The 14663-nt window shown below is 41.6% G+C and overlaps 1 protein-coding gene across 1 annotated transcript; it reads right to left on the bottom strand.

The window, feature by feature from the left end:
* Positions 1 to 1404: 1404 nt before the first annotated feature.
* Positions 1405 to 7717, bottom strand: LOC134185983 (glycine dehydrogenase (decarboxylating), mitochondrial-like). The gene is made up of 8 exons (XM_062653883.1): positions 7656 to 7717; positions 5415 to 5562; positions 5250 to 5361; positions 5101 to 5185; positions 4951 to 5047; positions 4781 to 4886; positions 1484 to 1539; positions 1405 to 1437 (listed from the first exon to the last, which is right to left on the bottom strand). Exons 1-8 carry the CDS (start codon positions 7715 to 7717, stop codon positions 1405 to 1407), a joined length of 699 nt encoding a protein of 232 aa, XP_062509867.1.
* Positions 7718 to 14663: the final 6946 nt, after the last annotated feature.

Raw genomic sequence — 14663 nt, 5'->3', positions numbered from 1 at the left:
GCCCTTGCTGTTCTAAAGGATACGATAGCTAAATGGATGTAGTTACTGCGTTCCTCAATGGAAAGCTTGATGAGGAATCTACACGAAGCAACCAGATGCATACCGAGTTTCAGGAAAGGAAAATTGTGTTTGCAGATTAAAGAAATCTCTTTATGGTTTGCAGCAGGCACCTAGATGCTGGAATCAAGTACTAAAGGAGTCTATGATGCAAGCTGGACTCACACAGACTAGTGCTGTCCTTGCATGTTCATTCGAATTGATTAACACACAGTAATTATAGCAGTCCATGTTGATGATTTTATTCTTATAATAGATGTTATAAAAGTCCTGTTGGAAACAAACAAACTACTGTCTGACTAGTTCAAAATGAAAGATATGGGTTCACTACTGTCTTGGGGTGAATGTTGTCACTGGACACAATTGTGTTTGGCTACATCAGCAACAGTAGATAGCACTGCTACTCAGAAAGTTTGGCCTTGCAGATGCTAACCCTGTATCTACTCCAGCTCATTGTAATGTCAAGTTAGTCAAGGATGATCACATGAGCAAACCTATTGATCCAGTTGAATGTCCATCTATGGTAAGTAGTCTGCTCTATATAGCAACGGGTACTCGCCCGAATATCGTACATACAGTGGGAGCAGTTTCTAAATATTGCTCTAATCCCACAAAATCTCACAAACTGCAGTGAAAAGAATGTTTCGCTACCTCAAGAAAAGAATGAATCTAGCACTGAAGTATTGTAAAGATGAAAAACCAGTTACAGGATTTTCTGATGCTGATTTTGGAAGTAACCTGGATGACAGACACTCAACTACTGGAAATGTGTTTCTACTTGCTGGTGGAGCAGTAAGCTGGCTAAGTAAGAAACAGGCTGTTGTTGCACTATCCACATCAGAGGCTGAATATGTAGCCTTGAGCACGGCTGCACAAGAGGCAGTATGGTTCCAGAAACTGTTTGCTAATTTGCATATGCAAGCAGAAGCGATTATTGTCAAGGAAGATAACCAAGGAGCAACTGCACTAGCTCAAACCAATAGGACCAAGCATATCGATATTCGTTTCCTTTTCATACGAGAAGCACTGGAACAAGGTACTATCGTGTATTGTCCCACATTGGAGATGGTTGCTGATTTACTTACAAAGTGTATTCCTCGTGGCCAGTTTGAGAAGCTACGTGTTTTGATGGGATTGGAAGAATTTCACAACTAACTCTGCAAATTAAGTGGGAGTGTTGGAAACTAATTAGCTTAGTTAGATACTTAATTATAGAACTCTCTACTGCGCATGTGCGTTCTAGAATTTCTATAGCTGATTTTTACAGCCAAGTGAGTGGTTGTTCTGTTTTGTTGCATTCTGCCCACACTTTAGTGAATACAATAATTGTTCTTTAACTGAGTTGAGTCAACAGTAATTGGAAGGAGATGATTTATTCAGCTAGTGTAATACAGTAAACTGTTGACAAATACAACATAATTGTTACCTTTAGTGTGTCAAAGAACATGTCAGACTCTACAGAGTGTCCAGCATCCTTCACACCTACACAAAACAATTGTATGTACACATAACAAGGATGTTTCCAAAACCATGCACTGATCATGCAACTCTAACAATTATAAATAATGTAAAAAAACCAGTAATTTTTGGACTATTAATAATAATAAATGTCAATTCTACAAAGTAGGGAACACCCACTGCAGAGTGGAATATAACGGTCGATCATTGCTCATTGATCGACCAACTGGTGTTCATGACTGACAACAATTTTGCTTTGATTGGACATACGTACATGATTGGTCTAGGCATAATTAGTTATTGCATGGATGGTAGGGAATCCATCAGCGACCTAAAAGTCCAGACAACTGACGGAAGCAGCAGGCACGATACAAAAGAGTTGATGATCTCCAGATGCGTGAGTTCAAAATGATGTTTTAGAGCAATATCATATTTATTGCCTCAAGCACCATTTATTGCACAAGCTGCAGTGAAATAGGACAAACAGTGTGAAGGCCACGTGCCGGTAACTAAGTCGTTTGTTGAACAACAACATGCTCTTGATTAGCTTGCTCATCTGTTGATCAGTTCATGTCATTACAGTAATACATTACCGGCCTCGCTGCTGAAATAACTAAGATATAATAAAATTTTAGTTACAATGAATCATAACATCCATGACAACCATCCGTCGTCATCGTGATCAATAACAATGCAACAGAACAACAGCAAACAAGTCAAATTTAATGTTTATATTTTGATAGCAAATAAATACAGTAGTGAATATGATGTGACAAATAACAAATTGAACTAAATGTTGATGTCGATAATTACAAGGATTGTGAAATCAAATAAAAATGAATGCCTAGAATGTAAAATGTTGGGTTAAGCACAATGTCCAACCAAAAATTTTGCCTTATATTCCACTCTGCACTGCCATCTCATAACTACTGAGAATGATTCTACAACCTCTAGAGAGGTAGAGAATCAAAGAAATGTGAAATTTTATCAATATATGAAAAATTCTTAGACTACGGACGGAAAGAGTTGCTACAGTTCAATACTACTGAAAACTAGGTTTTACATCAAAATCAAGGATCTTCACGGGAGAATGCAGCTAATTGACTACTAAGATGTGGTGAAATATCAAGAGCAGCAAAGATCTTCACGAATCCTGGTTTAGCTCCAACATCACTTGATACCAAAGACAAGCTTGCAGCTAAGCATCTGTGTCGGTCCGGCTATCTGGATGATAACATCAGTTCTAATGAAACTTTATTTCAGTTGATGAAAAAGATTTGTTCAGCTCAATCCGTGGGTCTCCGTGAGGGTCTGGTTATTGTCCCCACCAGGTTGGAAATATGAACACATTCGCCTCTTACTGGGAGATGCTCTGTCAGTAATCATCTTACAAAGCATGCGCAGTCATTGCTAGTGGTCATTTACCTCAATCAATATCGCTTCTTCTCTCAGCTTCAAGAACCATAGCAGTGCCCAAGAAATAGAGACGTATGGCCAATTGCTGTTGGTGAAGTTTTTCGTCGGATAACAGCGAAAGAGCAATTTTGCTGATCATTTGTCACCAATTCAGCATGGTGTGGCAGTAGAGGGTGGAGCAGAAACGTGGGTTGATCACGTCCAATAACCCATTGAATCTAATCCCAGCTGAGCATTACTAAAAACTGATATAACAAATGCATCATTCTGTTAACAGGTCAAACCTACTACAGCAAGTAGAAGCTTCTTTTCTTGAAATACAATCATGTCAAAACAGCTGTATGTAAATGTTGGTCATCTCATTTATCAAATGGAAGAAGAAACAGTCCTCATTAACTCAAAAGGAGTCCACCAAGGAGACCCTTAAGATCCAGATGATTTCTCCTTCACAATACACCCTGTCTTGAAGCAGTTACAACAACAGCACAACAAAGTTCAAGTATTAGCATATCTAGATGATATTTTTCTACTTGGTAAACTTGATGCAACCATCAATGCAGCCTTACATCTGAAGTCATCTCTTTCTCCTCTTGGCTTATCAATATGTGATCATTTCGGTGTTTGGACACCTTCAAGTCTGGAACTGCTCAAATCTATATCATGTAATACCATTCTGCACACGAAACGAGATTCCATCATCAAGCAGTCAACAGACTGCATGAGCAATTATCTACATGCCTCTGGCATTACAACGCCAAATTGGCAATGGATAGACTTACAGTCTGCTTAGCATATATTGACATTTTCTCTGACTAGCTGTTGAAATAACATGTATATTTAGCTTACTTTTTCAGGTCCACACAAGTGAGCTTTAAAAAGAATAAAAGAAAAAGAAAATGTGTAACACTAACTTGTTACTTTCTTATGCAAATTCAAAATTATGCAATCATCAAATCTTAAAAGCTTCAGTTTAGCATTAAACGTTACATCTATACTACTGGAAGACATACCGTTTAGCTGGCGCACAAAGTTTACATCATTTGTTGTATGATTGAGCGTTAGTAGGACTGTGGATGCCTTTTTCATCATAAACCACTGCCAGCCTAGCAATGCAACCGCAAAGTGTCTATTGAACGGTCAGTAAACATTTATTGACCCGCCTGGTCAATAAACAGTAGGAAAACCTCATGTAAATATGACATAATTACATAACACTAATTTTTTAAATCAAAACATTGTTCAAATTACAATTGCCTTTGTTGCCTAACAGTCATTTGCTTCATATTCTTGCATATGTACCCTTTTAATATACAGCTTGACATTTTTCAACATTCGGAAAACCTCTTCTTGTTGTCCTATTTCCAACGGCTCCTCCCTTAAGAGGCTCAAAATCATTCTTGTCTGGATCACAATTGTCTTCTTTGCCAGGTAGCCAACATCACCATGTGGGCCTATGTACTGTCTAACACGTGAAACACAATGGGTTGATAATCATGTGACTTAACTGTTGCTAGCAAATGGATTCCTTGTCAAGCTGTCAACAATAACTCAAAACCACAAACTGTCCATGGTTTTCAACACCAACAACGGCGACATCAAATCACTTATTACACTTATTGGAGTAAAAAATAATGGTCAGCAATACGAGTAATCATACAACAAATCACTTTTACGTTATGGCTTGTTCATCGTTCTCAAGATAAATTACCTCAAGTCAACGCGCTTGCCCTTTATAGCCTCTAATTCTTTTCGGAAAGCCCTCAGACTTTCGGTAATTTATCTTGATAACGCCTCCCAACCATAATTAAAGTAATACAAAACATCCAATGTACCTTAATATTTAACAAACCTTCTGCTAAGAGCAAAGCAGCTGTCTGTATTCTCCTAGCAATTCTTTGCAAGCCAGTACTTCCATGGTAAATTGCATACATAGCTGACATGTTAGCAAGCAAAGCCTGCAGCAAATACTAGATGACTCAAAAAATTGTACTCAATGCCTTACATAACATCATCACATACCTGAGCTGTACAAATATTACTAGTAGCCCTCTGTCGTTTAATGTGTTGTTCACGAGGCTGCAAAGCTAATCGATAAGCCTTGTTACCCCATGAGTCCCTGTATGTCATTACTGAAAGATGTTCAATTGTGCACAGCAAAATAATTCTTACTTTGTCACACCAACAATCCTACCAGGCATCTCGCGTTTCAGTTGGTCTTTCACAGCAAAAAATGCAGCATGAGGTCCACCATAACCTAGCAAAACACTATTGTAACTACACAATGTGTTCTATCTGCAATTTCTTTCATGCCTGCAGACCTAGAGGAACTCCTAGTCGTTGGCTATTTCCAAGAGCAATGTCAAATCCAAATTCACCAGGTGGCTTGACAACAGCAAGGGCTAGAAGATCAGTTGCACAAGCAACTAATGCCTTACACATAATCAGCTGCAATGAGTTTTCGACAATGAATAAAACTGGTATACTTGAAATTTGTGAGCAGTTTTAACTAAGCTGCTGAAGTCTTCAATATGTCCAGTAGTATCAGGATACTGTACAAGCACTCCACAGACATTTTCATCCGAAAAGTTAAAGTCTTTGAAAGAAGCAATCACACAATTCACACCAAGTGATCTGCACAAGTAAGGTCATCTCCATCATTATTCACAAGTGTAGAAAAACACATGAAAGTAGTTACTTTACATACTCATCAAACAAACAAAGATATAATGCAAACACTTCTAATAATTCTCAAGAGACATTACACCAACTAACACTGCCTTCAATTTACACACCATAGAATGCCTATGCTTTCATCCATTGCCAAGTAATGACTGAAAAGTCTCTACCTAGCCATCCCCATACAGTTTGTATCAATGTCTTTCGGTTGGTTTCCTTGACCACGTTCTCAAATCACACTCGCTCCTCATCTTACGTACCTTGTAATTAATTCAAATATAACATGCCACTTGCACTTTGCTAAAATCATTAGCCTTACAATCACGCACAAGTAAGTCATCATCTACTATCAGTAAACATAAAACCAAACAAACAAGTGGTGACACTCTGCTCAGAATGTAAGTGACAAGCAAGAAAAACATGAAAATGCCTATAGCTTTTCAACTACAGTATTTCCCACTCACTGATTTGATTTAGGCAACAAATTATCTTGGTCAGGCAACAAATTATCTTGGTCAGGCAACCAATTATCCCATTCAGACAACCAATTATCTGAGCCAGGTATTCAATTATCCGAGATACCATGTTATTCAGGTACACCTATTTAGGTACGGTAGATAGCTAATATAGTAGTATATTGTACAGGAGAAATTATCGCATGGATAAAATTTTCGCTATTTTTGTGGTTGAGTAAATTTCCGCAAAAATTAAGCCCACATGAAAATTTCTGTCAACAAAAAATGGGTGTAATCCCGCAGTATGTACGCGTGGTCACCAGAAAGTCACATGTTTTACAACATTGGTTCCCAAACGTTGGCCCGGATGTTCGTGCTAGTGAATGTCATTTTTGGTGTGGCAAATGTAGCAGTGAACATATAAACACAACCAGCACTAACAGTTTTCGACGTTTCACGACTGGAACATGCCGTTCCCTCTGGAAGGGACCTTAATGCAAATAGTCATTTGCAGCCTTCATTGCTGACGAGCGCAATCCAGGAACGCCATTGGATCGAGGTAAACACGGTCGTTTCTCCTCATCCCCCGCTCGTCTCAACCACTTCAGCAACATAAATGACGTGTAATTTCTACCAACACGTGGTAGACTCACGTGACTGTTTTCACGCAAAACCGCAAAAATTTTGAGAAAACAAGAGACAAAACGCAAAAATTTTGCCCCAAGAAATTTCCCCTTTACCACAGTATACAGTAAGTAGATAAAACTCTGCTGAGTAATCGTTTGTAGAATGCAAGCAATACTGCAAGATAGCACTGTCACAAAACTTCAAGTAACCCTAACTCTAAGCCCGGAACTACGTTTATCAATGTAACAAAATATTGTGCCCTCCTTGTGTGCCTTTGAAGCCACTAAGTGTGACTCTTTCTGGCTTCCTGATTCTCTAGGCTGTTTGTCCTCTCAGCAATAAGCTCCAACATTTCAACGTTATGAGCTGACTTTCTATAGTTTGCAAGCAATTGTAGACGTTGATACGACTATATCTTGACAGACTTTGAGGAGGTATATAATTTTCATTTCGCTGATCTTTGATTGTAGTGACTAGAAACTTGACTGTTTCTGAATGTAATTTCATTTGTCTCACTCCCCTCTTTGCTTTGTAGTCCATTAAAGGCAGGTACAAATACAGTACACTGTGTCCTCATTCATGCCATAAAGAACAGCCACCTGACGGTAGGAAATGCCCTGCTCATGAGTGTTAATTATTAGTCGTCGTAAGTTGTCTCTAATAGCATTTCCTGTGTATTTTGCTCTTGGCGAGAGGATTATGGGTGAGTTCTGCACTCTGTTGTATAGTCATTAATTGTGAGTGAAATTGTTTGTACTCTGTGTACACAAGTGTGGAGTTGTGAATGAATGGTGAATGAAAGTGTGCACAAAGCTTGAATAATTGACTGCCTGAATTGAATTAGTTGACTGGCACTCATCATGTACATTATGTGAAAAAATTCAATAGTAATAATAATAATAATAATAATAATAATAATATTGATCGCAGTGTGGATCGCAGTGTCATGTACCCTGGTGGGCTCACCTGTCGGTTGATGGGCGTCCAGATGGGGGTAAAGACTCCACTTGCCCATCATAGAGGGGCATAGCAACACAATAATAATAATAGTCACCGTAGTGGCTTAGTGGTTAGCAACAATGGCTACCACTCCATGGTTTTGGGTTCAAACCCCAGTGACGACATTAACTTATGAAACTTGTCTGTGTTTCTCATGTTTCTCCAGCTTTGTCCATGAGAGTGTGACTCATTTCAGTCGTTGGGGAGTTTCCGTGGTCTGGAAGACGATCCGCTGACACTGATGTTCAGTGCTTTCCTGGTGGTCATTGATATCCACTGGGTGTGCTGTACCGAGTTCGAGGTCACTGCTGCAATCTATCGAATTGGCTAGTCATTGATCGCCTTGTGGACTACACAGAAACATGTACCCTGCTAAGTTCACCTGCCTGGTTAGTGGGCGCCCAGAAGGAGGTAAAGACCCCACTTGCCCATCGTGGAGAGGAATAGCGGCACACAATATTATGCAATCAAGGTTGTTTGCTGTATTGCTCGTCTCAGAGCCAGCTGAGAAGCGTGTTCCAAAACCAGAACAGGGTTCGAAAAATTGGCATCTGGAATCTCTACGGCCATTCGGAAGACCAGAAACGGTTGTACGAGTAGGGCAACTGGTCAAACAATCTCTTGTTCTGCGTCTGGTTTTTTAAAATTTGGCTTCAAACCCTGCTAGCAAGACTATTATGCCCACTGTTCCTGACGAATCTACTATCTTGTCTAACAGGAGCGGCAATCCAACTAGACGGAAGTGGACACGACATATAAACAGGGAAGTATTACATTGTTACTACCGCACACGATTGTCATGCACGTTGTCTGGTTTCAAAAAACTAATGCATCAGCTGTGCTGTGAACAAAATCCTTCTCTGACTGACGTCTCTGAACAGCGTTTGGCAGACCAGAAGCAATATCTACTAACTTCTGGAAAACTGAATGAATCAGAGTTGAAAGAAATCAAGTGCAAGGCAAGAACACCCATCTCAGGTTTGCCATCTGTTACACCTGATGTTTGTGCTGGTGTGCAGATGTCAACATTGGATGCGTTTTCTGACTAGCTGACGTTTTGGTGGACGCGCCCTCGCATGTCAATTCTGTAGCACTTAGTACAGCTTCGGTTAGGAAGGCGACAACTGTTGAACACGATGAGAAAACTGTAGTGCTAATGATGCGAGAGGATCATCAGTCTACTAATTACTTGGTAAATGGCTCCTTTGATCAGCCAGTCACTTTTCTGTCTGGAGACTCCATGTTTATAGATGGCACTTTGTATTCAGTTCAGTGCAGAGCTACAAAGGAATCACCATCCCCTTGTGACTCTGTGGACTGTGATCTGATGACCACACATCATAGTATAGCTTCTCGGCTAAAAAAGATGGAGACTCTGACTTCTCAAATCAGTTCAGTTCACTGCTAGACCAAGGACGGTCTTTCTCTTGATGATGAAGCTGCTGTGCTATGTCAGGAGTTTCTTGATGAGCTACAGAAAGCCAGGCAAACTTCTATCTGTGAGAGACAACGCTTTCCTAAGATCTCTGTGAACAGTGTGACCCTGAAGCTTATTGATGCTCTTAATGCAATCATCAATTTAGTGAAGGGTGAACCAGATATGGCGAAATCAGTTATCTGGTGTACACTGCTGCTTCACTAGTGTCCAAAAGGCAGGCCTCAAAGATGGCAAAGTCAACCAACTCTCAAACATCAACATGGAGACAAAAAATGGATATGAAGATTCTTGAACTTCAGCAGGCAATATCTCTGTTGCGAGAAGTTACAAGGGGCTCATCGACCATTCGTTTGTTACATGAGCTCCAACTACTACGGCATCAATTGAGAAGTCCTAGTTCGGAGAAATGTGAGGTCACCATAAATCGGCTGAAAATGAAACTGCAGTCCAAGGTTGAGCGGGCTAGGAGGCTGGAGAAGAATCATAAGAGACTTCACCAGAATGGTTTCTTTCAACGAGATGCTTTTACAAAGAATTGGGTAAGCAAACTATCCATCCAGATCACTTTCCCACCATCCGAGTCCGAGATTGAGCAGTATTAGGGTGATATCCTAGAAACTAAAGTGTGTCATAATGAGTCTGCCTTCTGGCTAAGGCGTCAGACTGATGGTGAGGCATACAGCACAGCTGAGCAGCAGTGGCCACCTATCTCAGGCAATGGGGTCACAATGCGTCTCAAGAGGATAGGGACTGGAAGTCTCCTGGAGCAGATCAGATATACGGGTTTCTGAGTCAAGTGCATAACGTGTCCTCACGATGACTGACTCGTAACTACAACCTCCTGTTTCATGACCCGGACTCTGTGTCCAACTGGTTATCTCAGGGAACAACCACCCTGATACCTACAAATGACAAGACCGACATGGCCAAAAATTACCGGCATATCACATGTCTATCTGTCTTCTACAAGACCCTCACCTCAGTCATCAGACAGAGGAGTGATTCCAAGGCATTTGGCTCAGGAAAACCTCATGGCATCAGAACAGAAGAGCTATCAGCAGGGTTCCTTTGGTGTAAAAGGATATGCTATTGATTAAAAACTGCTTACTGAGGACTGTAAGACCAGGCACAGGAGCTTCAGCATGGCTTGGGTCGACTACGAGAAAACCTATGACAGCGTGCCACACAGCTGGTTACTCCGATGTCTTCAGCTGCATAAGATTAGTCAAGTCTTGTGCAGGTTCCTGTCACTTTGTGATGAAGAGTAAGAAGACAGCGATGGTAATTTCCTACAGGAACAGTGCCATCAAGACGAGGCTCATGCAGATCAGACGAGGTATTTTCCAAAGTTATTCAATATCTCCTCTTCTCTTCTGTATGGCTCTTAATACTCTAAGCGAGAAGTTATGCAGAACTTGTTACAGCTATTGGATGAGTACTGGGCATGGTGAGACTGCCAAACGTCAGCTTGTCAGTCATCTACTTTACACAGATGATCTGAAGCTGTGTGGCAGAAATCCTGATCAGTTGAAAGGGTTGTTGCACATGGTTCATACCTTCTCTGATGACATCCAGACGAAGTTAAGTCTGGACAAGTGTGCTGTTTGTTGCACACTTTGTCAACAGCAAGCTTTCTGAACACAATTCTGGGGTGGCGGTATGAAAAACGGACACCTGAAACCGGGTCAAGTCTACAAGTATTTGGGTATGGACGAGAGTAACGGTATCCAGCACAACGCTATGTGGGAGGCGCTCCGTCGTGAGAACTTTTGTAGAGTGAAGATGGTTTTCCGGACTGAGTTGTACGGTCAGAACAAGATTTTGGCCATCAACAGTTTGCACTGGCGGTTCTCACTTATGGTTTTTGTGTCATTCATTGGAGACCACAGACCTGCAGCAGTTTGATCAACGGACCAGGAAACTTCTCTCTATGCATGATGTCCACCATCCTGCAGCAGACATTGACTGGCTGTACGCTCCATGCACCCATGGCAATCAAGGGTTACAAAAGATGGAGTCGACGTATCAGTCTTCTATTGTGAGGCTGGACTGTTACCTCCGTAACAGCTCTGATCTATCTCTTCATGCAAATGGTACAGAAAAGTGATGCTAGGAGGTCCTCTCATTCGATCCAATGCATGGCTCGTCAGTTTACCGCACAGCTGCAGGGGAGTCTCTCTAAAGACAACAAGCCGCAAAGCCTGCATGAAAGTGGGACAATCCTGTCTGATGGTGTCTTCAAGCAAGCACCTCAGACAGATGCAAAACATTTCTGTACATGCAAAAGTTCTCTTCGTGTACAGTCCTGGAGCAAAAAACCTATGAATGGTCAGTATCGCCGTCTCACTGAGCAACCACCTGTGGACATGAAAGAGACGTACAGATGGCTGAAGTCATCGAATCTTCCTGCTGCAACTGAGGGACTGGTTGTTGCTGCTCAAGACCAAGCTCTTCCGACTCGGTACTACGAGTGCAACATTCTGCATCGAGATGTCAGTCCCACTTGCCACTTGTGCAGTGTAGGCCTGGAACAGTTGACCACATTGTCGCAGGCTGTAGTGCCTTGGCACCGATGGACTACACTGATCGACACAATCAGGTGGTCTCCATTATCCATTGGGACATTTGTCGTCATTTGGGTTCCAGTGGAGAACAGATGGTACCAGCATCATCCTGAGAGGCTTGTGGAGACGTACAACATCACTATGATGTGAGATACAACCATCCCTACTGTTGGGAAGATCGGTACCAATCATCCTGACATCTGTTGCAGAAATAAGAAAACAAACACCTGTCTTCTTATTGATATCAGCTGTCCTGCTGATGGTAACATCGCCAGGAAACAGACTGAGAAGATGATGAAATACAGTGACTTGTGGGTGGAGGTAAGCCGCATGTGGCAGTGTCGCATGTTCCAGTGGTGTTGGGAGTGTTGGGGTCAGTGCACGCAGGTATTGCATGGTGGCTGGACATTGTTCCAGGTCATCACAACCTGCAGCACTTACAGAAAGCAGTGCTTCTTGGATCCACTCAGATCCTACGTAAAGTCATGTCTTCTGTTAAGACAGCCATGATGGTCTATAAGCACCTTTGAGGTAGGGATTGCCGCCGGTGCTTACAAGAGGCCTTACAAACCAGACTGATCTGGTTGAGCACGGCAATAATAGAGTTCTGGTTCTCTAACCATGATAGTCTGAGTTCAATCCCGGGTGGTGACAGCAATATAATGAAACGAGTCTGTTGGTTCTTTCTCACTGTCTATTTGGCTATGTCTGTGAGAGTAGACTTTTTTCAGTCGATGGAGAGTTTCTGGGGACAGTTGGCAATGAGAATCAGTGCTCTCCTGGCAGTCATTGATATCTACTGGGCACACTGGTCAGAGCTGGCGAAATCCTCGTAGTGCACACAATCAATGATCAATAAGCCAGTTACTACCGCCATATGGATTACATGGAAACATGCACCTTTCTGGGACTTACCTGCGGGGTTGGTAAGCGCCCAGTTGAGGGTAAAGATCCCACTTACCCTACCTAAAGGGTGATAATGACATAATAATAATCGACTGCCTGATTCGAATACTTCGTTGTCTAAATCGAATAGTTGGGTGGGAAATACTACAGTAAGAATAATCACAAACACTCCTCCCCGAGAAAAACAATGTCAAAAGAGAAGACATGGTTCAATCTTGCTTTTCTTCTTACAGCAAGAATAACTCTAAATCTACAGGACATCCATACCTGAAACTTGAAGAAAACAATAACAAGAATTTGTGACCCTTACAAAAGAGAAATATCCAAGAAAACTGTTCTGTCTTAATGCTGGAATGTGATCGCATGACACCATGATTAATTCACTTAGTAAATGTTGAACTAGACAATCAGTTTCTTATTTATTGTTTTGCTTCGCCTGTAATAGCCAAAATGCATGCGTGTGCAGAAAAAAAGAGAAACATAAAACTCACGAGTTCTAGTGCTATACCACATGAAACAGCTAAAAGCATCTGTGATAGGTGTACAAATAGCTGCTAGAAATGCAAAATAGCACTTTTCTCAAATACTCTCCCAGCATGGTGCTCTGCAATGATCAGCAAGAAATCACTCTGTTCCAAGAAAAGTCTGGAAGACAATGACAACTTCACTTTCACAATAATCGGATTGGCATGCGTGAGCAAATTTTGGTGGAGCTGCGAGTCGCCATTTTGGAGATATGTACCCATGCACAGACAGAAACAAACAGACCGACAGACAGACGGAAATTCAGGGACAGAGACGGAAATTCAGGGACAGACAGACAGACAGACAGAGAGACAGAAGTATTTAGTTGCTTTGCTTAGATGGTGTATAATAGTTCAATGTTTGAAAATATATGTATGACAGAAACACAGACAGATAGACAGACAGACAGACAGACAGACAGCTCTCCTTTCTATACAGTGAAATCTGTACCAAGCGACCACGTGTGGGGACACCATGGAATAGTGGTCACTTACTAAAGAAAACCTCGCACATCCAAAGACCATTACCCCTGCATGCCATATCCTGTATATAGATTAGTGGTCACTTGCTAAAGAAAACCTCGCGCATCCAAAGACCATTACCCATGCATGCCACATCCTGTACATAAATTCTTTTCTCAAACAGCTGAGTGACCTTCAACTGGTCAGTCACACATAGTACTTTTCGAGAAGTGAGGTAAACAGTCCAAGTGTACACATGACTAACTACGCAATAAGATAGTTGGCTGTGAAAGGCAACAGCATTTGCAAAACTAGGTGTTTATGACACCTCATTGTTTAATGTTCAGATGAACTGATATGTATATCTTGTGGTCGCTTAGAGCAGGTATTGTTTGCAGTAGGGACTTTGAATTAGTGGTTGCTGGTCGTATTGGGCAGGTGGTTGCTTAGTACAGCAGCAAACGTATTGGAGAATGCTTCATACCAAGCAAATGTTCAGGTGGTTGCTGAAAGGGCGTTGCTAGTACAAGTTTCATTGCATATACATCAGGGTTCTCACTACACCGTGGCAGCATGGCACAGTAAGAGTGCACCATGCCAGAAACGATAGGTAGAAGTTCAAGTTTCACAGCTAAGGAATGTATGAGAATTCCATACTACAGTAACAGCATACGTATTACTTAGTAAAGGTGTCCATTAGCCAGAAATCCAGGTTCTTACAAAAGAATGCAGCATTATAGTCTCGTTCCAGACATGTGTTAATTGCAGTCCTGGATGTGCTGCCATTAATATTCGACCCATGCCTTTACAGTGACCCAGAAAGCACACCTCCTGTCCAGAACCGTAGCACCTAGAGTCTACTCTAGACTAGTCATGGCTTCTTGCGAAGAAACAACAGCGATTCATGCGCGTCAATCAATGCCTGACTAAACAGACTTTCTGTAGCTTCATCCATAAAACTTGTGCATGCATAATGTATGAAATTCAATAGGAAGGGTAGTCTCGCGTAGCCAAACCCCTCCCCTTTTTGATATCTACCGGCGGGGAAGGGTTTGGTGAAATTGCACACAAGCAGTGGTGC

This window comes from Corticium candelabrum, chromosome 10 (assembly GCF_963422355.1).
Source record: "Corticium candelabrum chromosome 10, ooCorCand1.1, whole genome shotgun sequence".
NCBI classification, from domain to species: Eukaryota; Metazoa; Porifera; class Homoscleromorpha; order Homosclerophorida; family Plakinidae; genus Corticium; species Corticium candelabrum.
Note: the sequence above shows the minus strand (reverse complement) of the source record. Positions and strands in the feature narration are given on the sequence as shown.